Source organism: Phalacrocorax carbo, chromosome 9, assembly GCF_963921805.1.
Source record: "Phalacrocorax carbo chromosome 9, bPhaCar2.1, whole genome shotgun sequence".
Taxonomy (NCBI): domain Eukaryota; kingdom Metazoa; phylum Chordata; class Aves; order Suliformes; family Phalacrocoracidae; genus Phalacrocorax; species Phalacrocorax carbo.
This window is the reverse complement of record NC_087521.1, coordinates 24,838,942-24,865,035: the sequence shown is the minus strand read 5'-3', so window position 1 is coordinate 24,865,035 and position 26,094 is coordinate 24,838,942. Positions and strand designations below refer to the sequence as shown.

The window sequence follows — 26,094 nt, the reverse complement described above, 5'->3', positions numbered from 1 at the left end:
TGCTTTGCTGAGATCCTGCAGGTTTCAAAGAGAAGGCAGCAAAAAAAGGGAATGTTCTTCATGCCTCTCTAAATTTTCCAACCAGCTAATCCATGATCTCATAGATTGGAAAGATTTCTTGTGGCAAACTAAAAGACAATACTGAGTCAGATGATTAATCTGCTTCCAGAGCGTCTTCTAGTTTTTCAGCAATTTATTACTTGAACTTAGCCAAATGCGAAGAAACATCTGAAGAAAAGCCAACAACAGGACATGTATGCTGTTTACAATAATTATTTCAATATTATTTCATTGTACATAGGCTGGAGGAAGATTACATACTTACACTATTAGTTAGAAGGAAGCGTGTTAAAATGCATACTATTTTCTATAGATTTTACCTGCTGGAAAACATAAATCTGAACTGTACATTAATAATGTAGAAAAAAATTAAAATAGACTTGGCATTCTCCCCCAGAAGAACTACTTCATTAAACATTTTCCACCTTTGTCTTCCGCAGACATTGATTTTGAGACTGTCTTGTCCAGCTCAGACCATGGCAGCTGATTAAGCAGTAGAAACATTAGGTACTGATTCTCAAAAAACTGGCAAACAAATTTGAGTTTATTTGACCTACGTGGTTTCTTTGGAGCACCCATTAATGGGATCAAGTTATACACGAAGTACTTTCAAAAGTTTTCAGGATATATGTGTGTTATATATTTGTAAAATACCTAGCACAATGGGGATGTGGTTGCTAGCCACTACTATAATATGCTTTAAATATATTATAATACACTTTAAAAGTAGCATCTTAAAGTCTTCACCAGAGTTGTCCCTGAATTTAGACACACAGCAGGACATCAGAAAAGAAAATCTAAGCCTTCTGGGGATGCAAATTCCAGCAGTGGTCTACAGCAAAAATTACCTACGTGATGGAAAGCATGGCAAAGGATGGCAGTGAAAAAGCAGCATCACCTGCACACAGAGGCCCTTCTTCTAGCATAAAGATTGTGCCAACAAGCCTGAACTGAGCTTAACTGGTAGGAATACTGTCCATCATTGAGAGATTTTGGTACGTGTATCACACCCTGCACTTCTCCTGAAATTAACTGGTGCAAGTATTTACATTCCTTGGAAATCGCTATGAACTTCAGGACCACCACTAGAGCCTAATGAAACATGCACACGGACAGAAAGAAATTCTCCAGCTCCAACATCCAGTCAACTATATGGTGGAACACAATAGCTGCTGAGAAGGCCCATGACGCCAAAGAAGAGAGAGGTAAGAATAGCATTTATTAAAAAATAAGCAGAAAAAAAAGCACAATCCTGCAGCTGAATTTAGACAGGGAGAACTACGGATTGGATTTGACCCAGCATACTAGCAAGTAGGTAAAAACAAAGAAGATGCTACACTTCCAGAAACATTTTTCCACTCATAAAGGCCCATATTTTTCAGACTCCACTAACTCTGCAAAACTGTCAGATGTGGCACGTGTCACTTGGTACACATTTGGCAAACTCCCCTTCTCCTGCCCACATGATCACTGAGATCTCATGCAAGTAATTGAGTTACTTACTTAAACTATTTTCTTCAAAATCCCTGGGAGTCACACTAACACTAACTTTTAAATGACCTCTCCGCTTCACCTCTCCCAATGCCATCTGTCTAGCTTGAAACTCTAACAGTGCAGAAAAAAACCCCTCTGTGGCAAGCATCTCCTGCATCTTCAAATTCTGTCCTCCCTTTTTGGTTCATTTCATGCATCTCTGAGTCTGGGGCACAGAAGTCAGGCAGACAACCTATTCAATAGATACACTCTGTCTGAACTGACAGCAACAGAGAGAAAAAGGAGAATTAGGAAGAGACACAACCATCCAAGTTTTAAAATGAAAACATCTTGCAAAATGAACACAATAATTCGCTGTGGCACATGAACAGGGGAATGCAGCCACCACACCGTTGCCAGGCTTAGATGCAAGATCTGGAAAGTACCAAGTATTCTCGTAGCAATTTCTGTCGCATAATGTCAGTGGTTGTTTGCAGACCAAAAGGCACACTGTGCAAGAGAACAATGGGAAAATAAAAGAGCAGGTTTAGTTTCCTTTGACAACATCATGCCAAGCTCCTTTGTTTAAAAGATTAGTGTCGACAGTACTGCACAGACTAAATATCTTTCCTCCATCCACTTCTCTAATACAAACATTGTGCGTACCTGAAACATAGCAGCAGCTTTCCAGGCTTGTCTCATGGGGACAATGACAACACATATGGGCAACAGCTTATCATAAAGTCTGGTACATACTGGACCGGTCTGCTAGACCCTGATTTGACCAGATTAGAGATTTCCACTGCGAGAAGCAAGTGGATTTAAAGCCCAAAATAATGTTATCCTAATTAATCTTGTTATTTTGTGTGGTAAGGGAAAAAACAGACAGAAATCTTTAACTACAGATAAAACTATAAAACTATGTTGCTTTTCATGAAGTTTCACAAAGCAAAACTGGTCGCCAGGAATGGCCTTTATTATGTCAAATAATTTAATCACATTTTGTTACAAAAGTGTATATAATAGGATAAAAGTGCAAGCACTATATATGCTTTTTTAGCTGGAAAGCTTTGATTCTGAAGAACAAGACATCACACAATCTCTAAACCTGATAGCTATAGGAACAATACCATGCCTATCTACAAGCTTATATAAGAATATATGCATACAGTCTCTGGACAGGCAGGACAACTTTTCAGTTCAATCCCCATTCTAACACATGTACTTAAGATAAGAATGATTAGCACTGCAAGGAGATGTCCTAGTTCTGTACAATCAGGTACACCTCACAGTAAGTAATCTGAACAGGCCAGATTAGTTTTTCCATGTCCTCACAAGGCATGTATGTGTAGGAGGAAAGGGGAGGAAGACAACTCTGTCCCACACATCCACCTAATGCCATCCTCTGGACTGCAACGCAAACCCAAGTAGGTGATCTAGAAGAGACCACAGGAACAGTAATGTAAAGCATCATCTTGTGAGAACAGGCCACTTCTAAACTAGACTAATAAAAAAAAATCTGTAATCCAAGTATTTGTTCATCTACCATAAATGGACTACAGCTGGTTATTTCTGTGAACAGTATTCTCTCTCCTCTAATATAGCTAGCTATTGTAGTCCGGTATTTATAAAATCTTATTACGGTACTTCCCAAAATTCACTGAGGAATAACTTGTCCTTTTACAGTTTTACCACCAGAAACTTAAAGTCGAGGAATATAACTTCCTAAAATTAGAAGCTGAATTTGAAAGGATAAATCCATAATAGCCATCATCACTCAGAGCCTCACAGCTGGGTGTGCTGTATTAATTAACAAAATGGGAAAGAATAAAATTATCTGAACAGAAAATTCTCAGAAAGTTCCTCGTGGCTAATTAGTCAGCAATTGCTGTAGCAAAACTATAAGCATGTGCCCTTGACCTGCCTGTAGCTGTCGAGCTATAACCAGCAGCTTACTGTCGTTTTTTCCCCAGCAGATGGTAGATGAGCTTCCATTTAGAAATCAACCAGTTAAAAATGATCTCCAATAGTGCCTAAGTGGAAGATGGAAGAAATTTTTGACACGTCAATAAATTAGAGGAATTTTCCCCAGAAGAGGTCTATCAGTGTAAATGCTTTACAGCTCAGAGTTACTGCACTGGCTCTGGTGAGCATAGAAATCAATAGAAAACATTTTAACAAATTATCATTCCTCCACATTATGCTGGGATCAGTCCGATCAGTCCGTACCATAAAAAAAGAAAAAAACCCAAACAATATTGTAAATAAAAGCCAGGAGGGTAAAGACAACCTTCTGTAGCACAATATTAACACAAGGATAGCAGTTTGAGAGAATTGGCACCACGGGATTTGCCTAGTTAAGAAGCTGCAGATACAGTCTAACACAAACTTCTAAAGAAAGGAACCGGTAGGGTAATTAATCAAGGTGTCTCAGGGCAGAAGAACTGGGCTGTGTTTTACCACCTTACCTTCCTAGTGATGCACTGGAGGATGTGCCTGTATCACACCCTTAAGAATGAAAGAAAAGCAGATTGTGGAACATGGAGAACATTTACAATGAGTCTCATCACCACGTCACAGCTACGATTCAATGTTCAAGTCATCCTACAAAAGCTAGTAAGGGATGAATTTAAATTTGCTGCATGACGTACACTAATAAGACTTCAGTTTTTATTTGGCATTGTTAGGCAAAAAGAATGAATTTAGATGCAACATTTGCTTCTGCTAAACATGGTTTATACCATGAGCAAATAAACTCCACACACTGGTAAGCATGAAATGTTTCTTAGAAACTTTATCGGTACTTTGTTCATTATATCTTCACTGCCTTTAAAAAAACGGGAGGTCTCCACTAGATTCTTCAACTATGCCATATGCAAGTAAGGCAGAAAGATTTACTTTTACTTGCAGCCAGCACAGATTTAAAAGGCAAGAAAACAGATTTAAAACATCTTTTAAAAGTTACTGATGTCAGCCTGTGACAACACATTACAAACCAGTTTTATGTTACCTTGCTTGTCGCGTACTAAAGTTATTTTCCTGGAGAAAAGTTGATTCACGCTAGCAAGAAACCAGTAAGACTTATCAGCCACTAATTGATCTGCATTAAATGCAACCTTTACATAAGTGTTTATATAGTACTGTCTCTAAAGTTAAGAAACTACTTACATTAGCATACGTTTCTTCACTTTCATAAATTCCATATAAGATATTGGAGCAGCAACTGACATTCAAATTTACCTGGACCATTAACTTTTTACCTGTAATTTCTTACAATCTGCATTTGAATGAAAATTATAATCATACATGCATAGGGTTTTAAAAACCAAATTGAAAACTATTAAACTTCAGACACACATAAGCAAATAATACTTTTTCCATTTAAGAAAGCGCAGATTTACTACAACTGAGACTACATCAATAGCAAGAGATCCATAGTTATCAATTAGAAATAGTTCGTCTTTCATCTTAGTTCATAAGCATATCCTTTGAGAACTAATAATTGGAAAACCTCAGCCTTTAATCAATAGCATTTATTTGTAAGATAAAAACAAACAAAAATATTTGGCTTTTACATTTCTTACTGGCTTACCAGTTCTTCGAATCATTTTCCGCAGACTCAAAGTAAGTGGCATAATACAAAGAGAACAAAACATTCCTCCTGCACCTGCAGAATGGGTTACTGATGTCAAAAGCACTTTTGCAAAACTCTGGTTACTTGTTCTCAGCTCATGGCTTCACTTCCAGCAGTGGTCTGACTTTTTTTCAGTACTCGTGAATATTTTAGCTTCTGAAATTAATGCAGTATAACATTAGGTTTCATTACAGTTTGTCACAAAGACAAATCACAATCTAAATATTTAAAGGAAAAAATTCTTTCAGATTTAGAAAACTATTTTAAGTCTTCTTTTAAACCTATCTTGTTCAATACTGTCTTTCACAGCAATGCACTTTTTTTTTTTTTCCACTATTGCCAGTTAATATAGTGCTTGTGAGAAGTACCTGAATTCAATAGTGACAGCCTTGTTTGGATGGGACAGGAAAAAGAGCACATAGGATGCCCACAACAGACTGGAATTTTTCCCATATTGTCCATCTTCAATTAAGGTTAAGTCTTGTTTTCATTTAATTCTGACAGATACCAAAACTAACATTTTAAATTATTTTTTATATAGTAAACCAATAATTTATGCAAAGTAATATAATTTTTTATTCTAAAATCTTCAGATCACACATTCCCGCTCTCCAGCAAAAATCTTTACCGACATTAATGCAGAAAGAACAAACTGCTCTTGCCAAGGACTGAAATACAGCCAGAGACACTGCATTTGATAGAGTGTTAGATGTCCTGGTAGTAAACAGGAAGAGGATTGCCTTAGGGCTTTTTAAGATAGAGAGAAGGAATAAAACCCCGTTATTCCCTATCCTTCAAAAAAGAATTATTTAAGGTTTGTTTCAGGAAACAGAGAAACATACATAATCTGAGAAATTATGTGGTTTAAAATGCAACTCCTCTAATTGAGGAGAATTTGCATTCTTTTTATTTTTAACTGGATTCCTTAGCATGGGATCATATTCTTATTTTTACCGCAGTGGGGTGCAAAGCATTGTCACAAATTTCACCCAGCTGTGATGCCATTCCCAGCACACTGTGCGAGTGTGGTCCTGCCGCCCTGTGAGAGCAGCTTGCCCCATCCTCCACAGCTCTTGGCAATGCTACAATGACATACATGTTGCCTATTTTTAAAAGAAATTCAGGTTTTCATGGAGGAGGAGACAAAGGAGGAGACAGAGATAATTTTATAGTTTTCATGTTTGTCGAAAAAAGTTTACAAATATGCTTTGATCAGCTAATGCAGTATTATATCTCCCCAAGGCTACATGGAGAGTCCTTAGTAAAAGGGAGAGAGCCAGCAGAAGCCCGATCCGCCCTTGGCTGGGAACAAGCCCCAGGCCAAGGTCCAAGCAGAGCCTGGCTCATGACTGTTCCTCTCCCTCAAGGACGTTCTGGGACTGATTTCCTTCTGGTGGCAGTCAGTACTTCTCCCGTACAAGTTTCACCTGAGAGATTAGATGGGCAAGGGCTGTGCAGAACAAATCCTGTTCCAAAAGCCATCACCTAATGGCACTGAGCTGAAGTACTAGTGCAAACAAACCCTGCAGAAAGCCTGGCTGATGATAAAGCTCTTGTTGCCCTGTGATTACCAAGCATCTGAGCTTCAGCCTTCATGATAAGGTGGAGCCTACCAGCAAAGACAGACCTTTAAGGCTAATATGGCCATACAGTTTTAGGGCAAAAGTTCTCTTATGCTTTCTTAGCTCTGGATGTGGGTGGACCTCCCATAAGTCAGACGTCTGTATCCAAGCGTACAGACATGAGGTAGGCCAAGTACAGCCACTTGAACTAAATTAATATTTTCAGGGTTCTCACTTGTGAACCTGGAATTAATTTATCTTCCCTGCTTTGATTTTTTGGGGGTTTTTTTTGGCAGGCTACAACTTCAGGAGTCAAATTCAAAACCTGCCAGGCCACCATTTAACATTACCTTTATTTATGATTCAAACAGGTACATTTTTCAAAAGCAGTTCTGAACACAGATTAGCAGTCTCCAAGTATGTAAAGATTATTTCAGTGATAAGATTTGCACAAAACGGCACCTGCATATAGTAGACTCCCTCAGCACAGCACAGAGCGGTAATTTCCATGGGCAATAAGCCGAGCAACATAGTGAACTTGGAAATCTCTAGATTTACAAGAGGTGGGAAAAAGGATGAAACCAACTGGAAAACATTTCTCCATACTGTGCTGAAGAGACAGTTCAGAAAACAATATCTGCTCATAGCACATCAATATTGTAAGCCAGACAAGTTGGAGATGCCTTTTTCAAAATACCCTTCTGTTCAGCAGAAGACAGGCAAGAGTAGAGTCTAGTACAGAAAAGCTTCAGCATGAAATTACTTAGTTATGTAAAAGACACAAACATAACGACCAATGTCATGGTAAGATACACAGATCAGAAGGTCATATTCCCAATATTTAACATGACCATTTAGGAAAATCCCCAGACATCAGGCTTTCCCCAAGGCAGAGAAGTCTCACCTCCATAGCTACAACTTCCCTGGGCCAGTGACCCAACTCCTCGTGCTCAATAGTTTTATTTGTAACAAACAGTTTCCTAATTTCGATTCTTCACCAAGACCAAGCATTTCATATTTGCAGAGTCAAAAGTTTAAGAGAAATGAAAAACCATCTGGTTGAGCAGGCACCCCCTGTCACACTCAAGTCAACAAGCAACCGCTGTAGCAGTGAGCGCCACTGAGGCAAAGGAGTCACACGCTCAAGCAACTATATTCTACCCACACCTGCCCCCCAACTTTTTTTTTTAATGGAAACAAGAAAGCTTCATAAGCACACTATCAAGTAAAAAAACCAAAAATACCCAAAAAAACACCCCCACAAACATTTTACTGAAAAACAGTAAAGCAGACTTTGAGCAGTCATTCACCGAGTTAAAGATTTTTATTTTTTATATATATATATTTTTACTGTATTGCAAGTACATCAATGCCTTACTAGCTCTCCTTGCCAGAAAGAGAGCCTTCTGAACTGGATATCAAATTTACTGGCTTTATATTTAATGGATTTCAAATTTACATTAAATAAATTTACTGGATTTACTGGATGCAGGGCAAGTTTGTCTTGTGAAATGAATGAGGCACAATCACTGTTAAAATTATAGGGGGTGATGAAGTAATTAAAAAAAACTTGTAACACATGAATAAAACAGTTGTGTTTTAAGCTTTATTACGCAGGCTTAGTTCTAACATTTTCTAACTTTTCAAAGCTTAAAAAGGAAATCTTAATAATTTTCCTAATTTTTCCAGAGGTGTTGGAACTTTCTATCTGCTTGCTACTTCATCCACAGAAACAACCGACAGCAAGGAGAATGTAGTAGCATCCGTGGATCTGTACCAGAAGATTAAAAATATTTTGTTTCATAGACAACTGCTTACAGCAAAGACAAGACCCAAGAACTCTGCATTTCCATACAAACTCTGCAATGGACTATGCTCTCATGGTGCAAGTTCTGGAGGCTTCTGCTCTTCAACCTGCTCAGTGTCTAGTGAGACACTGGAACAGGTTGCCCAGAGAAGCTGTGGATGGCCTATCATTAGAAGTGTTCAAGGTCAGCTTGGATGGGGCTTCAAGCAACCTGATCTAGTGGAAGATGTCCCCTGCATCCATCATAGGTAAAATCTACTCAGCCCTACTCCTGCAGCCCTCAGTCGGGGTCTCTGTAGCTTTCTGTGGGGATAAACACTACACAGTCAGGTGGGTCAAGGGCTGGAGGGCATCCGGTTGGGCTCTTGAGACCTGTACATGAAGCCTGATTAACACCAGCGCTATGAGACTACAGCATGCACAGCAGAAACATGATCTGCTACTTTGGCAGCTCACATCCGATTTCTGAAAGACTCACAGCCTGGCAAATGGGACAGAGCAGCAGTGTGGTGGGAAAAGGGTCCTGCCAACAGTGCCAAGCCCTCCAGAACTCAGCCTGACCTCTCAAGAAATCGAAATGGTACTAAAAATTTGCAGATATAATAGTATCTAAAAACTTGCAGCGTGGACCAGGCCCTCACAATTGCCTCCCAGCTGCCCATGGACAAGTCCCTGCAACACAGGCAGCTGTTGCTGCGACTAACTTTATGGCAGAGCTTGCCCCATATCTCAAGTCAGTACATGCAGGGACGCAATCACCTCTGTGAGCTGCATGCAGGAGTCACGGTCCCAGGGCGTGGGGCAAGTGCCTCCCACCAATAGTCACTGCAGGGAGCTGGCAGCACTGCTGGCTGGGAGTTCAGGGGGCTTCAGCAGGTAGGAGTCAGTCCCTGTTTGTCCTGGGAAGGAGCTGGGATCCAGCAGGTGGAAATTATGGAATTAGGCTCCCAGCAGGCACAGCACCCAGAACATGCACAAAACCCAAAGCATGCAGACAAAAACATGGCAGAAGGAGAACGGGCAGTTGCCACTACCTGAACCCAATTCTGCTGCCACCACTGCCTTTGACCTGCTGATCACACTCTGCCAATTAATCTGGATGTCCCCAAATCCCACAGGAATAGTAAATGCCATATTTTCTTGTCTTGTCCATATCTCCCCATAATCTATTCCTTTTGGACTTACTGATATGCCACAGCTGTGTCAAAGCCCTGCTTCATCTTTCCTCCTTTTGTCCATGCCTCCTTCTCCTTGATACAAACTACAGAAACCATCTTCTCTTTCAGCTGTTTTTTCCTGCACCCTCAACAGGATGCAAAGAGCAGGAAGGGTAATTCTCAGAATATACAGTGCAAGAAAAAAAAGGTTATTAATCCAGAAAGTTAATCTGAAAATGAATAAATAAGACACTAGGTAAAACTGGAAGCTAATGTACACAGTTCTAACATTATATGCATAATATGCTGTATGAAGAACTTCTTACCTAGACAAAGAAGTTATTCGGGAATAGAAATGAGAGTGCCGGTAAGTTGCTCCAGCTTCTCTTGGATTATTTCAAACAGATACAACTCATTTTCACTTTAAAATCTCTGCTTTACACAACTGTTCAGAGAGCTTGATCTTCAGTGCTACAACGTTGCTTAAAGAAAAATGCATATGAACTGGCATATCATTCATATCTAATGCCTTGCCAACCCACACCTTCTTTTTACTCTCTAATTATCATGTGGAAGTCTGTCAGAACTGTCAAAAGGGTTTGTTTTTTTTATTTAAGCTGCTACTTTTATCATAAGAAAAAAAAGGCTGAAAAATTCTGAAAGACAGTCACTTTAACAATGCTCATTTGTTTCCCAAAGTTTGTGCCTACAAAAGATTGGAAGCATCCCTTGGACTTCATTGCACCTTGTGCCAGCCACCTTGAAGGACTGAGCTTATTTCACTACCTCACGTTTCTACTCCCACAGCTGTAGAAGTGGGAATTCAGTTCATACAGAACGCAATGTATGATAACGGAGGTTTAGTATGCAGATCTTAACTGTAGCTTGCTAAAGGACAGGTAACAGGGACTTGTAAGAGCAACAACATGTCATTTTTTCCCAGTTGTAACTGGAAAAAGAGGAAAGATTTCACAACTGTGCAAGTTCCTGACTTGTCAAGGGAGTCACAGAATTGCTGATTCCAGCAGAGAATGATTTTAAATTTCTAAAATTTAATTTTAGTATGACAAATAGTTATATAAAAAGAGAAATTAAATAAATATCTACACAGCAGAACAAAAAGTACTACAATAAACTGCAAGTAAAACCAGATCATTTACACTATTGTTTAAGATAAACGAAGTTTCTACTAAAAAACTTACTACTACATTTACAGTACTGATAAAGGTTCCACAGCACACAGAAGTCATTACAATGGGACAGTTATTTTCCTTGGCTTACAAAATGAGGTTTCCCTCTGTTGAGCATCAGGGATCAGTAAGGACCGATTAAACTTTGATCCAGAACCCCAACAAGCTGCCTCACTCAACCTGGAACCAAATGGTTCAAATTAATTACACAAACCAAGGTCTGAACAACATTCATTGGTGCCTCTGCAGAGCACCATGGGGCACGCTCCCCTTGTTGCATGGGGTTTGTGCCCTAGACTACAGCTGAAATGGCACCCCATGCCACGCAGGTCTCCACAGCAGACGAACACAGACAGCCCGGTAAACTGAGTAACGGGATCATAACATCAACGTTTTTTCGTCACTTTAATACTAACCTGTGTAGTGCAGGAAGTGCTCCATGCCACAGCTGGGAACACCCAAACAGAAAGAATGTCACCCCGCCACTGCCAAGATGTTTGAATAGCTTTTTTTTTCCTCCCTGATGTATTTGTCCTATTTCTAATCCACTCTCTCAAGGCACTTATTTTTAAGGAAAGAGTTAGGAATAGCCAGGAGAAGGTGGTCTACAGGTACTTTGTTCTTGGGGGAAGTACACCAGCAGTGCTGAGATAGCATCCAAGAGCCCTGCTAGGAAAGGTGAAGGCAGAAAGATTTTTCCCTTGGTTGCTGATTAAGATACAGACTGCCATGGATTTTGCAAATATTTGCTCACTGAGCTGAGTGTGAGACTGGCAGACACTATGTAGAACCAGAATTACAAAGATCAAAAAGCTTGTGTTGTTTCCCCAAATATCTTTCCTCGCCTCTTCTGGTACTTGTTAGTGGTCCATGGGGCATCAACTAAGAAAACTGGGCTGTAACAAAATATCTCCCCCTTGAATCTCACATTCCACTTCTTGAATAGATTAACCAGTTCCTAATGTTAGATACTAAAACTCTGACAAAAATATATGTGTTTTTCCACACCATTGATTTTAGCGATTGTTCCAAAGTAAAACCAAACTACAAAAGATAAAGTAATTTTAAGGTTTTTAAGGTCTTTACTAAAAATCAGCCACTTCACTTATTCTTGTGTTCTGTGTTAAGCTGTTAAAACATCTGCATGTTGGAAAGAAAAAAAAAAAGTCAAAAGCACGAACTTTATCATCCTTTTCCATACACCCAGAGAGGCTTCAGCCAGGCAGCAGCTACTTCAAAGCTTCACACTGCACGTGCCTAGAGATTTAAACCAAGAGAAGGAACTGCCAAATTCAGGAGGCATTGAAAGGCTTAGATTTAGAGGGCTGCCTGAGGCTAAACATTTCTTTAAATTAAAAACTCAAAAATAAAAACTAGAAAGGAGAAAACCCCTGAAATTACACCCTTCTGGAACAATATGCACACAAATCGCCTGTAACGTGAGTCACAGCTACAAGGGTTAATAACCCAGCATCAAACAAATTGTTTCTGGGCTTTGCAAAATCCTACAGATCCTTGCAGGAACCACCAGAGCTGCGTTAGGCTTACTCCAACTTTTTGGAAGTGTAAATAAACAGGACACACAACTGCTCTCTCCAGTGCAAGGCTCTTAATCCAGGCCTTCCTACACAGGACCACTGAAGATGACTGCTAGCTCCTGCAAGAGTATTTTTGTTCAAATTCCCCAATGTACAGAGATCTTGTGGATCATCCTCCTCCCCTTGTACCAAGTCCGCTGTCATCAAGAGACATGTTTCAGTTGCAGTCATCCAGACTTGGTTCTGAGAACTGAGCAGCAGCATCACATCAATGATGTTTGTTACCAATTAATTAATGCTCTATTTTTAGAGTATCGTTTTTCCTGCAAACTTGTGGAATAATCTGATCAATGTGCCTCTGAAACCAGTATATTCCCCCAAGAAAGGCGATAGAGAAAGAAGAGATCATTGTTCTTTTGATAGAAATATACTGTTCTCTCAAAAGTACAGAAGAAAATTCTAAGAAATACATAGCTGCAAAGTTTGAAAATGCAAGAAAAAAAGATTATATGCAATTAGGAATTAAAATTTCTGTGTACAAAAATATTGTGAGTACACCTGTGCACCTGGGGCTATTATATTTTTTGAATCAAATGTGATTTCATATTCTGCAAAGAACATAAGAAGAATTACAAAAAATATTGAGATTCATAGCTTCCAGGGAGGGGGAAAAAAAAAAAAACCAAACACACCAAAACACACCCAGACACACATGAAAGCCACCACAACAGCTACACATTCAAAGAAACGCAGGAATCTCAATGGTAAAAAAAAAAAAAATCTATGTTAGTCCACAGTGCTTTGAATGGGTAACCGGATTGAAAATTTAATTTATGATGCATATGTAATTTTCCACCTATATGAACTTTTAATTAAATTATAAATCACGCTTGCAGCAGTCAAAAAGTACTCTTTCTCTTTATTACAGCCTTTTAGTGGCTGCCTGCCTCTCCCTTCATTGCCTTACACACTGTTTTAAAACTTTGCCTCCCACCACTATGCCTTGCACAATACAGAAGAAAGGGGATGACTTCTACCTGCTACAATACAAAACAGATGGGTACCGCTTCCAGCTTGGATTAATTTATTGATGCCGTGCAACACATGGTGCCACAAGCAGCTGCAATGACAAAAGCAAGGGTCCAGTTCCACAAGACACAATGGCCAACCTAGAAGCCCCCAGTTCGCCTCCAGCACCCACTACTCCTATAATTTATCTTCTGCTGCCTCTGGAAGCTGATTTAATTCTCCAACCTGGCAGACAACTATCCCAGCAAAAGCAAAACCAAAGTACCACACACAAACACTGCGTAATTTTTTTTTCTGTTGAGTTAGCATGTTAAATTAACTCTGACAAATTAGTCTGTCAAGTGTTGAGTGGGTAAAACCACAGAAAGCAAGAGAGGGAGGGGAAGCGAGACCTTCCTCCCAAGCAGCCACACAGTGTATGTCAGTTTATCTGCCTGAGCTATTGTAACCTGAAAATGGCAATGGATGGTGGTGGGGGGGAAAGGGTCGCATGAGGTTTGCCCCCAACACCAGAATCCACTTAACCTCAGTCTCCTGAATTTTACACTACTATCTTCCAGCTCCCACAGCTCTCTGGTTTGTTAACCTTTACTCCTAAGCAACACTATACACCCTCTTAGTGCATAACATCTGGAGGACCAAACCTGTCATCTTTAGCATCCCTTATTCAGTGTCCCCATCTATGTTACACTGTATTCTTTCATTTAATTGAAAATTGGAAACATTATCACATAGTGTTACTCATCTTCAAAGTTAGTAGTTAGAATGATTTTGTTACATCAACATGCATCAGAAACAAGGTAAATTTTATTAAAAGATAAAAGATTAAAAGATAAAAGGAGAAAGGGTTCTTTCAATTTAGTTTTGCCCGGGGGAGAAAAAAAAAAAAAAAAAAAGGTAGGTTCCCCTGGTATTGACTCCCCCTGTTCAAACAAATTTTAGAAATAAGCACATCAATCACCCAGGGGTATGTCTTCATGTCAGAGGTTAGGGTCCCAGAAAGAGAATCCTAGCTAGGAATGACAGCTACAGAATGGAATCTCTGAAATAACTTACACATGAGACAATGCTGGAATAAACCACACTACTCTGTTCACTGCTGCAAAGTCTCACCTTAATGCCTTACAACTGTGAACTCCATAAAAAAAAAAAAAAAAAAAAAAGAGTAGATACAGATATATTGCTCTTGGGAGACCGTACCAACAAACATATGTTCCAACTTCCATGAATTTTAGTTACAAAGCATTCACATAACAGAACAGCAAAGATTTTTCAATTCCACAGCTGAACATTTAATCCCATGACTCAGTTTCTTAACTGCTTCCAAAAACCAGGTCATAAAAGAAAGCTGAAATACAGTTCACATAACTAATGATTTAATTCAGCTATAAATTTGCTCTGAAAGACTACTGGTGTGATAGTCAGAAACATTTTTTTTCAGACTTGTACAGATAGCATGATTATTCTAAGCCTTTCAGATAACACACTGTCAACAATGTAGCAAAAACAACCTAAGCAAAACCCACCATACAGTAATCAGTCATAGGGGGGAGGGGAGTGGGGGAATCCCATAATCAAAAGCCTTACTATTTGTATCCTGTTTATTCAGCTTTAAAAACAAAGGTGGAAACACTGAGCTATTAAATAACAAAACAGTCAGGTAAACTACTACACCCATATCCCCCTCCCCCCCCCCCCCCCCCCTTTAAAATGACTGGGCTTAGATCTTTCAATAAAGCAGAACCAAATGTAAAGCCTTGATTTTAGTTCTGTCCAATTAATTAAACTTTGCTCAAAAGAAGACAAGAGTTTTCAACTTTCGGTTCTGAACATAATCATTGTCCAAAATGAGCTTTTTGATAAAGAAACCATTAATAAATCTTTGGACCTACAGAAGTGCTCAAGCCTGACACAAGTCCTATAGTCCCTTGCTGATGATATTAAGAATTTCTTCTCAAGTAAAACAGACTGGAACAACAAGTAAGCAACTTCTCAGGAGTAGTGTACTGACCATACTTCATCCCAAATTAGAAAGAATGATGTTAAGAGACTAGAGACTGGGAGACAGCATCTCTCAAAGACGACAACAGCACAACTGCCCCAGCTCTGACTGCCACAGCAGCACTGCCTGCTAGCTTCGATAACCACTGGCTTCCTACGCACATTTTAGTTTGGACCCAGAGGGTGCTCGTGAAGCAATCACCACCACTCACCCCTCTTTGGTTGATACCATGGCCATGTCTTGGAAGTGCACTCCAGTAGCACACCAGGAATGCTCCAGAGCTGACGTGTGTTTGGTACATGGCATCAGACTAGAGCTAGTCCACAGTAAATGCAGAGATGTACAGATACCCGAGTCCTCACCACGAACTGTTTTGCTTTACAGACTTCTTCCTCTTATCCCACATTCCCTGCTAATGTAGACGCAGCACTAAAATACAGCATCTTGCACCTAGTGCATCCTATATATATCTGTTTTAAATATTCTGCCCTTCAGCTGCAGATCCTGCAGCATACCACTGAAGAAAAGGTTTATCTGTACACCACTGGTAGCTGACCTGAGCCTACGTACCAGACCACACACCAAACCCCAAATTTTAAAAATGAATCTTTTCTCACTTCTCGGTAGACAAAGGCCTCAAGCCTTACAAAATATATAAATGCTTAACTTAAAAATCATGTGTATAAAATCTTTTTTCCCAAAGGATCCCTAATTGGTTCATTAAAACATCTGAACACAGAGGAAATTATGTATTTCCAAACTGAAATACAGCCACCACAGGGATCTCACACACACATGCTGTCTAGCATAAAAGGGAAAAAAAGAAAAACCTACCCTCACACCTCCCTCCACGTGTGGCATTATACAGAGTTAGCTAAATTACACTGGCATATATTTTTTACTATGAGAGCCAAAATTTCTAAGAATCCTCATTTTCTCAGACTCAAGTGGAGTTTGCCATGAGTGTTTTCAGTGTCTGAAATTGCAGTGCTACTGAAGTCCACAGCTAAACTCCTATCAGCTGCACAGCATCAGGGTTTCCTCTCTTACCCCAACTCACATCAGTAATTGTTTACGGTGTTACGCTGAGCTACTTTAAATAGGCTTTATATCCATGCCTCATGTACATGACATGAACATGTCCATGGACATGAAGACCTTAAATTCAATTTAAAAATTCAATTCAAAATTAAATTTTTAGGTTCACAGTTAGGAACCTAGAAAAGATGGCCTGATTTTTCAGACCACCTGAGCATAGTCCTGGCTGTCACTGCCAGGAAACTGCCATTATTTTGGCCTGTATTTGGAAGACGTAAAGTAAAAAGGCAACAATGCAGACACTGATTCAAATAAAGACTGGCCCAAGTTTCAGGATATGTTAACGTCTGTAAGGTTTTTATCAGTTTAGATAAAGAGCCCATTGCCCCCTGCAGACCAGCCAGCCTTGCCAGACCACCCACCCAGCCACAGACCTCGCTCACCTCCACGAAGCCATCCTGGCTTGCAATTCATTGCTGGTGTGCAATTCATTGGACGTTGAGCGGTAGGGCCATGCCATGTAACACATTAAGCACTTTGTGCAGGGTCAGGAGGAGGATCCACCTGCCAGGCCCTGCAAGCTGTTTAAAGCAGCATCTCCATTTGGGAGTTGGAAGGATGCTTTCTAGGCAGCAACAGGTCTGTGTAAAATAGTTTGGGAAATGCTGGAGGGAAGGGGAAAGGAAGCAACAGAGTGGTAATTGGTTTCAGTAAACAGAAAATAAATATGAAATTGACCATATGTCACCATCTTTCTCAGGTTGCAGGATGATTTTTTCTTTTTTTTCCCACAGGGAAAAAATAATATATAAAAAGCAAGCTCCTCCTAATGCTGCTGACTTCTGGGTACAAAAACCTTCCACAGGAGGTGCAGCAGGAAATCTCAAAAGCTGTTTCTGTTTGTTGTGTTTTTCACCACAGTTGTAAAAGAAACATCTAATTTTCATGAAATACAAGGTTCTTTACAAAGTTTTCATTAAAAATATTTGCCTTTACTAGCTTGAAACAATGACTTTATGTTTTCTGTTTACATATTGAAACATGCTCATATATTCTGTATCTTAGGAATCTCGCTTAAGCTTAGCTTAGGCACCTGTTCACACACAACCCTCAGATGATTACCTGCTGGTAGTCACATTTTACCTATTGACCTGCAATGGATCATAGAATTTATACTTAAAACCAGAAAATATTTCTTCTTTCCTGTTCACAGGACACTTATGCAAGTTTCCAACCAAACAGAGGCTCTAAGCTATTAAGAAATGCAAACTATTTTTATCATAATGAGGTGTTTATTTCAGATTTTAGATCCAAAAAGGCAATTAGTTTCTGCATTCCACAATATCTAAAAACGCTGCTAGAGACCTCCAATACTAATTTTCAAATTAATATATTATATTTATTCCATAATCAGCCATTTCAAAGCAAGACAAGAAAATTATGGACCATGTCAGATTTTACTCTCTGGAAGTAATGGAGTGTGGACAATCTCACTTAATTACTTTCCAAAGAATTAATTTAGTGAAATCATGTTAACATATCATTATCCCCACCCCATCTCCCTAAAAACCTCAGGGAGCTACTTCCACATTTTAATTATGTAATGGACGAACATTTTAAATTGTGTTTCACAGAAGAAGAGCATCATCCATAGTTCCTTCTGCACTCCCTCTAAGCTTTCACAACTCCTTATGGTTGCCCAATTAGTGTCATTTGCGAACAGCAAGGACCCCACCAAAAATATAGTCATTATACCGTTTCATGCAACCTTCCTACTTATTCTCTCACATCTTCCTTGATATTTTAATGATCAAAAGACAGGTTCTTCATTACCGCTTTGCAAAATTTCTCATGACAAAAGAACTGCAGTATCAACTTTAAAATCTTCACCTTAAATTTGTAAGGAAAAGAGACACAGGAGGGAAGTCAGGATAAAACCTATTAAAATGTATGTCACTGACTGGCACACTCCCTCCCTGCCTCCTCATGTGTTCACTTTTTAATAATGTACTTCTAATATAATTGTAATCCTTATTTGAATTGCTTGCATGTGGTTTAAGCTTCAGTAAAAGTATCTGAGTATTGCTATTCTTAATTAGAACTTAAAACATTTTATCAGCTCTATAAAAGTACTATTAAATTTTTTAAAAACTCCTTGAAGATCAGATAAAGCATGTTTTTCTGCTGAGAGCCCAATGCTTTAATTTGCAATTCTGTATGTTGTTTTATTCATGAAAAAATACTTGATACTTGTAGTTTCTCGCCATACTGCTAACACTGACACAGATTCTCTGTTGAGGTTTGACTATCACTGAAGGATTCTCTCATGAATGGTCTATAGTTTCACTTGTTCTTAAAAGCTGAGTTTGAAAAAAAAAAAAAAAAGGCAAAAAAACCCTAAATTCCAATAACTACAATTAACACTACGCATGACTAAAACGAGCTTTAATAATTCATTATTCAGAAATACATAGCTAATTAAAGGGCAACAAATTCATTTTACTTACATAGTGTCTTATTAAAAATAATAGTTTGAGCTTTAATAGGCTAACAATATATATTGTGAAAGTGTCCATTACAGCAAGTTATTTTTATTTCACAGTGTACTGATTTATTCTGCATTCAATTACTGCACATACAAAAAAAATGTGTCTCTGCATGCCACCCCTCCCCTTTATCCCAGGATAGAAAAAAAATAAGTTCTAGAAGCAAGCTGATAAAAAAAAAAAATCAGCTTGTATTCTGTAGAGCTCCAAATGTGCAAAACTGACAGTTAATGTAGAGTCCAATCCAGCATTACATTTAAGGGTTTGATTGTAATAGCCAGAATGCATCTCAATGAAAGGACAAATAAGAAAATGGTCTCCAAGCAATTCTGGGTAGTGAAATCTTCTGCTGTGCTACAAAACAGATAGAAGCTTTATGTAGGGCATCTCCTCCACTCCTGAGTTCAAAACATGCTGCTGTCCTGGAGAGAACAGGTCTACAGATGAAACATGAGCAAGCCCGGTTTGTCTGTCTGTCTCTGTTGTTACAGGCTTTTGAGAAAAGCAACAAACATGAGTAATGCTATTAACATGTTTGCAACATCTTTTGAACATGCTTGCAACATCTTTTCATACACACAGTGCGTGAATCTGCCCAGTGAGGACCAAATTAAATACAGTTTTGCTTTGCGTTATTCCTAGGAAGTGATCACAGTAAAACAAATTACAGTCTCTTCCAACCCTTGACAGATTTGAACTGGCGACCTGAAAGCTGAGGCTCAACTTACCATTGTTCCTTCCCTAATCCATGCTCTATTGTGTGATTTTGGTCCAGCTGTAGGAAGAGGGTAACTGGCTGTATTTTGGAACTCTGGGGAGAGGAAGTGTGAGAGTCAAATGGGAAAGAAGAGTGGACTGCCAGAATAATACTGTCCATAAAGGTTTCCTGTTTGTGGCATTCACTTCCTCACCGGCAGGGCATTGCTCCACTGCTAGATACACAAGTCAGAGAGAAAATGTACATATATTAAATTTATTTTCAGGAATGGTGGATAATTACAGAAGCAGAAGATTCAAGGTGGAAATAAACTGACCAAAATTAGTATACAAACTGATTCACACAATTTACTTTCCATGACTTAAAAGAAATAGTGCTGACAGTTATGAAAACTATTACCTATCAAAAATATTAATAATACGATTTAGTGGTAAGGGGGGGAGGGAGTGAAAAGGAACTGCTACTTTTTATAACTGTTTTTAATTATTCTGCTTTTTTTTTAATAAAACTTAATATAGTTGGCATCACTTCAAAATTTTCTCAAACGCCAAGTTTTTCTACTAGCAATTACACTTCAGATAATCAGTTAAGTAGAACTGCAATTAATACCATGGAATCCCCTGCCAAAGAAATCAATTTCATTAATAAAGAATTTGTTTTACACTTTTTTTACTGCTTTACCCAGGTACTCTAAATTTGAGGTTTCTGTCAAAAAAAGGCATCTGTGGTGGCAGAAATGGCCATTTCACAGCTACAATTTTTCCCACTAGCCAAGTGAAGGATATTAAAGAGACACTACAAGTTGCAAATGATTAAGGATAAATTCTCACTTCTTCTCTAAGTCCACATAGGCATTTTGCAGAGCACAGGAATCACAGATTTCACCCTTTACATTCCAGCTGCTGAATAATCCTGCCCACAGCCATCAGGGTGGTATAGACCATGTTCATTAGGTCATTGTTAAGGCTATAGACGGATAGGGAATTGTGGTTAGAGGACCCACAAACTGCTGCCCACACCCTACATGCCTCCCCGACCTGCCTATAGTCACTACTGATCACTCTTGCAGCTCAGTTGATCAGCTGGAGGTGAGATGAGCACTGTCTATAATTCCAACACATGCCTTGTTCTGTTCAGTTTCATGTCCGGCATGGTTCTCTCCATCGGTTTTTAAGCAGACGCTAAAAACCTCAACACTATGTTGCCTTATCAGTATTCCCTATCACTTTTACCTTCAGCTTAAATAACACATTACTAACACCCTGACTGGCTGTAGATAAACATAATGGCTTTCTAGCTAAGAACTACATAAAAGTTACATTGATACCAAGGAAGTTATCTATTACCAGGCACAGTTAATATTATCCAAGCTTTACATTTCAACATGCAAAATAAACCGACAGTGTTCTTCGTTACCTACAAAGCAAGATGTAAATTGAGACCTGTCCTTAGACATGCATTAAGAGGAGTTGTTTTAGTGTCTTACTTAAACAGAATAGGCACAGCAACTAGCAAAGTGTTTTGTGCATCTGAAAAGACTGTCCTCTGATAATCGAGGGAGATTTCAAATGGATGTGATAAACTCCTCCAAAGTAGGTATGTACTTTCGTCTGAGTTTACAACTAAGGAAACTAAGGCAACAGGTAAGAAATAACTTGCCTAAAATCACATCGCAAGTTTGCATTTCTTGCTTTGATGCTATCTCAGACTGACACTTGCGTTCATTACCATAGCATTTCTCAAACGCCAACCCTACCCTACTGTTCTGTAAAACAGAGTTGCAGAAAGTAGGTGTCTTTGAACTAGCTGTGCTAAATATTTGCCCTAGATTTTAGACATGCAGCTCAAAACGAACGTATTTTCCTCACCTCTTTCTTCTCTCCCTTCCTTCTCCATTTACTGTATTTTTACACATTGCAAACCATAAACATATGTCACTAAACAATCATTCAGACTAGATCTGCATATGAGTAAAGAAAGGGGGGGGGGGGGAAGGAAGACGCAAATTCTCCTGAACCCAGAGCCCTTTCTAGAGAGAAAGGGAGGCTTGGGGTAACAAGATCCTGCTCCCTTCCTCCGCCATCCCCTCTGTGGCTGCCACCTGCCCCAAGCAGGGAACAGGGACTGGGAAGTGGGAGAAGCTGGAGCCATCCTTGGGCCCAGGACAGAGCTCGCTTGCTGCCCTACGGGTGAGCCGCAGGTATTCTGACAGGAGCGCAGGCTTTGTGTCCTGATCTTTCCAAACACAGTATGTACAGGTAGTCTCTTTATCATTTCTTCAGTTCAAGACCATCAGAAAATTCCATCATGTCTTTACTTGTAAAACTAAAATTAATCCTTCTTCTGTGTTCAGAACAGAAAACCTCTCAACATACAGCGATGATCACTCCAAGTGCTCACCAGCCATTTCTGTATTTCACTTTACCCTATATCAAAATCACATTTTCCTTCACATCTCCACCACTTGCTTGCTCTGTTTGGTTCTTCTTTATGCCTGCCCCACTCCCAACTTCACGTCGTCTTTCATACTACCCATTATACTTGCAAGAGCTTTCCACTTCCCTGTAAAGCAATTTTCTTTTCCTCTTTCAACCTCAAAACCCTCACTGGCATCCTCCATCTGTATTTTTTTCCTCATGGGTCATGTGCATCTGTGTGAAATATCTGATCACCTCAAGGCAGTATTCAAAGGCCTGATTCTCTTGTTCTTCCTCATCTCATCTAATACAACCTCACTGAAGGGTAACTCATAAAAGGAAGGGCTTCTGAATCAAACCACTTTCTTTTATAAACACAGAATAATACAAGTTTATAACAGCTCTTGAGCTCGCTACCTACAATGAGATAACAGCTAGGCAAGTGATCTCATCAGTAACACATTCTAGAAAATAATACTTAAGGATTAACCAAGATTTTAAAACCTATGTACAGCATAGATTACACATGGCTTGTTTCCATCATGTATAATGCGTGCTCAGAGTTACAAAATCAACATATGTGACAGTTCTCAGAAATAAGCTACTCTGCTTATTCAAGCTATTCAGGAAGTCCTGTTACTCCTACTGTTCCCGTATGTATGCTACTATCATGAACACTGTAAGAGCAAAGCCCAGGGATTTTGGTAGGAAGACAGCTTGCTTATAAATGGGTTGGAGTATAAACTTTGAAATGCATTGCTGTGTGTTTTCTTTTTAAAAATGCTTACAATGAAATATTTATTAAGTTTAGGCAAAACAGGCATCTGCTATTAGTGTACAACCCCCATACACAGTCAGTTTCCCCTCCTGAAGAGCTCTGAGCGTACGGCGTCACCGCACAATGCATAGCCCACACGGGCGACTCGTCGTGCCCTGAATCACTGCCCGCACAATCTCAAGGTCCGCACATATTATTAGAGTTTTCTGCTAACCTGTCCCTTCCTTGCACCACACCACAAAGAAAATAATGTAAAATTTGTCAGTTTCATTTCTTCCAAGAGAAGAGGCAGCTCCACTTGATGCAGTTGCTGTCATGAAGCAATTTAATATGAACCTGACTCCAGCTGTTTAGACAGCAGCAGAAAGCCAGACCACTAGTAAAATCTGGGGGAATAAGAGACCAACAAATCAATTTTCAACGGAATATAAGATTATAAGTGATAAAATTTTTGCTGCTAGAAAGCAGTAACTAGAATCAAAATGAGGTGTTTTGAACTTAAAATTATTATGAAGAACTCTCTGTTATATTTCAGATGCCATATCTATTTCCCCCCGCATAACGGTAAACACCAGCTTGCTGAATAACGCCAAATACTACGCAGGCCAATCTCCAAGGTCCTCCTCTGAGGACACTGGCAGTTCCTCATCTCCCTCCTTGCTACGACCCGTCACTGCAGCCCAGCAGCTGCCCTGTCACGCCGCCACCACCCCACCAACCCCTACCTTAAAAAAATAACAGAAGAAAAAAATCGGTAACTGCGGACCAACTCCCTCAACTCCGCCAGGCATCCGACACCTAGAAACTGTCCTTGGAGGCGGCGGCAGCGAGCCTCTGGGTGGGCTCCGGCGGGGGGGGGGGCGGAAGGACACCTGCCCCGTCCGCGCCGCGCCGCCGGGACGGCTCGCTCCGCCGCCCGGCCGTGCCCCTGCGCGCCGCAGGGTCACACGCGTCCGCCCGCAGCTCCGCCGTGTACGCACAGAGAGATGTAGAGATATGTAGGTTGGCATGCGCCCGGCGGAGACACGCAGCGGTGGGTGATCGCTTAGCTGCCAGATCTGCCCCCGAGGCAGATACGCACACGGCTCTATAGCATATACCTGCACAGGCGCACATATCGACACGTATTCCCGTGAGGGGGTGCGGGAGAAGTTCCTCACAGAGGCGCCCGGCGCCGAGGGCCGGCAGGTTTCCCGCTGTATAACGGGGAAGGCTGAGGGGGGTGAAGTTTTCTCCCTCCTCCTCCTCTCCCCGAGTTACGCGGCGGAGCTGGGCGGCCCCGGGCGGCGGAGACGCCGCCGGCAGCCCCAGGCAGGCCCGCTCCCGGCGCTGCCTCCCCCGCGCCGGCCTCCCTCTCCTCTCCTCTCCGCCCCGCCGGGACCCCGCCGCTCCCCGGGGACGGCCGCGGAAGGCGGCTCCCGCCCTCACCGTTGCAGAACTGTAGCAGCGAGGAGGTGTCGTAGAGGCTGCTGTAGCTGGAGAAGCCGTCCTCCATCCTGCCGCTGCGCTCCCGGCCTCCCCTCGGCTGTCCCGGCGGCCGCCCGCTGCCTCCTCGCCCACACGCTGAGGAGCGGAGGCGGCTGGGGCCGCGCCGGCCTGCTGCCTGCCTCACTCAGTTGCCATGGCAACCCATTCACTCCGCCGCGGCTGGGGCGGCGGCCGCTCCTGCGCGCCGCGCGGCTCCGACCCGCTCCGCCGCTGAGGCGGGGGGGGGAGACCCGCGGGGCGGGGCGGGGCGGGGCGGGGCGGGGCGCGCCGCAGTCGCGGCGGCGGCGGGGGGACAGCGGGCGGCGCTCCCCGCACCGGCCCGGGGCTGATCCTTACCCCGGCGGCAGCGGCGGCTCCGGCTCGCCGGCGGAGGGGAGACGCTGCGGCGGTGGCGGAGCCCTGTGGGAGCAGAGCCGGCGGGATCTCGCGGGACGGCAGCCGCTGGGCGGCCGGGAGGGGCGGCGGTGAGGCCCGGGCACCGCTAGCCCCAGCGGGGCGGGAGGGCGCGTGAGGAGCCACGTCCTTCGGCGGGCGCGGGGCCGGGCGCGGCCATTGCTCCTCAGCGGGCCCGCCGAGCCCCCGCGTCGCGCCGGGCCGCCCCGGCGCCGCCGAAAACCCGGCCCTCGCCCGAGAGAGGGGCCGGTCCCCCGCGGGGCGGCGAGGGGCGCTGCCGGCCGCCTGACCGCGGGGCCCGGCCCGACCGGGCCGAGGCGCGGCAGAGCCCCCCGCGCTCCCTGCGGAGGGAGCGCCCGCCGAGCGGCCCGAGGGTGGGCACGGCCGTGCCCAGGGTGGCGGCCGGCGGCGAGGCGGAGCTCGAGGCGGGAGCTGTGCAGCGGGCGCCGGGTGCTGGGTGCTGCGTTCAGGGACAGCCCTGGTGCGGGCGAAGTCCCGCATCCCGCCTCGCCGCAGGAACGCGCTGCTCGCTGCTGGCCTGCCTGACGCTCCTCTCGCCTCTGCCCGTGGAGCAGCAGCTGCGCCCTGTGTCCCCACCGCCTTCAGTGGCGATCCAGCCGCCTACAGCACGGAGTTGTCAGGATAGTATTGGAACTGATACTCTCCCACAATAACACAACAACAACAACGACAAAAAGATACATACTGTCATTTGTTATGCCATCGTGAACAGTTTTAACTATTTAGTTTGAACAATATTAAACACTTTTCCGACATAGGATACTAAAATAATTTCAACTTTTTAATGTTTTCATCTATTGTATGTTTGTAATGTCCATTCAGTGTGAGATGAGGGTAGTGGTGCAAAACTGGTGGCTAATAGTACAGTAAAATTATGTTTTACCTATGGGCTTCAGTTTCAGTGCTGGGAATATTGAAGTGTCCAGTGACTGCACAGCATTTTTATTTTAACCTCCTCAAGGGACACAGAAGAATAGTGCGCCTCTCATCTTGAAAAATGCCAAAGCACTTAAAGCCTGTCTCCAGGTCTCGGTCCTTTCAGGAACTTTCTGCAGGGCAGTTCCATCATGTGGATTCATTTACAGGCATGGGTTCAGTACATACGAGTCTTTTCACCAACCACTAAACCAGGGTAGTGCTAACACAAAAATATGCTATGAAATTAGGTGGAGATATCAGTTCCATATTAAAGTGGAGTGAAAAGTGCTCCCTCCTGAACTGTCAGTGCCAAATTTGGGAGAAC

The 26,094-nt window shown here is 41.9% G+C and overlaps 1 protein-coding gene across 4 annotated transcripts in view; it reads right to left on the bottom strand.

Moving 5' to 3' along the window:
• EML1 (EMAP like 1) overlaps positions 1-26,094 on the bottom strand; it is a 129,853-nt gene that overhangs the window by 60,035 nt on the left and 43,724 nt on the right. For 2 of the 4 annotated variants that reach the window (XM_064460747.1, XM_064460748.1), the window contains exon 1: positions 24,378-24,667. The exons of 1 other annotated variant lie outside the window; for it this stretch is intronic. In XM_064460747.1, coding sequence (XP_064316817.1) covers positions 24,378-24,444 — 67 coding nt within the window. In that variant the 5' untranslated portion in view covers positions 24,445-24,667. Of the gene's footprint in view, positions 1-24,377; positions 24,668-24,773; positions 24,792-26,094 lie in introns of those variants that run through there. One more of the 4 variants, XM_064460750.1, reaches the window with a different exon arrangement.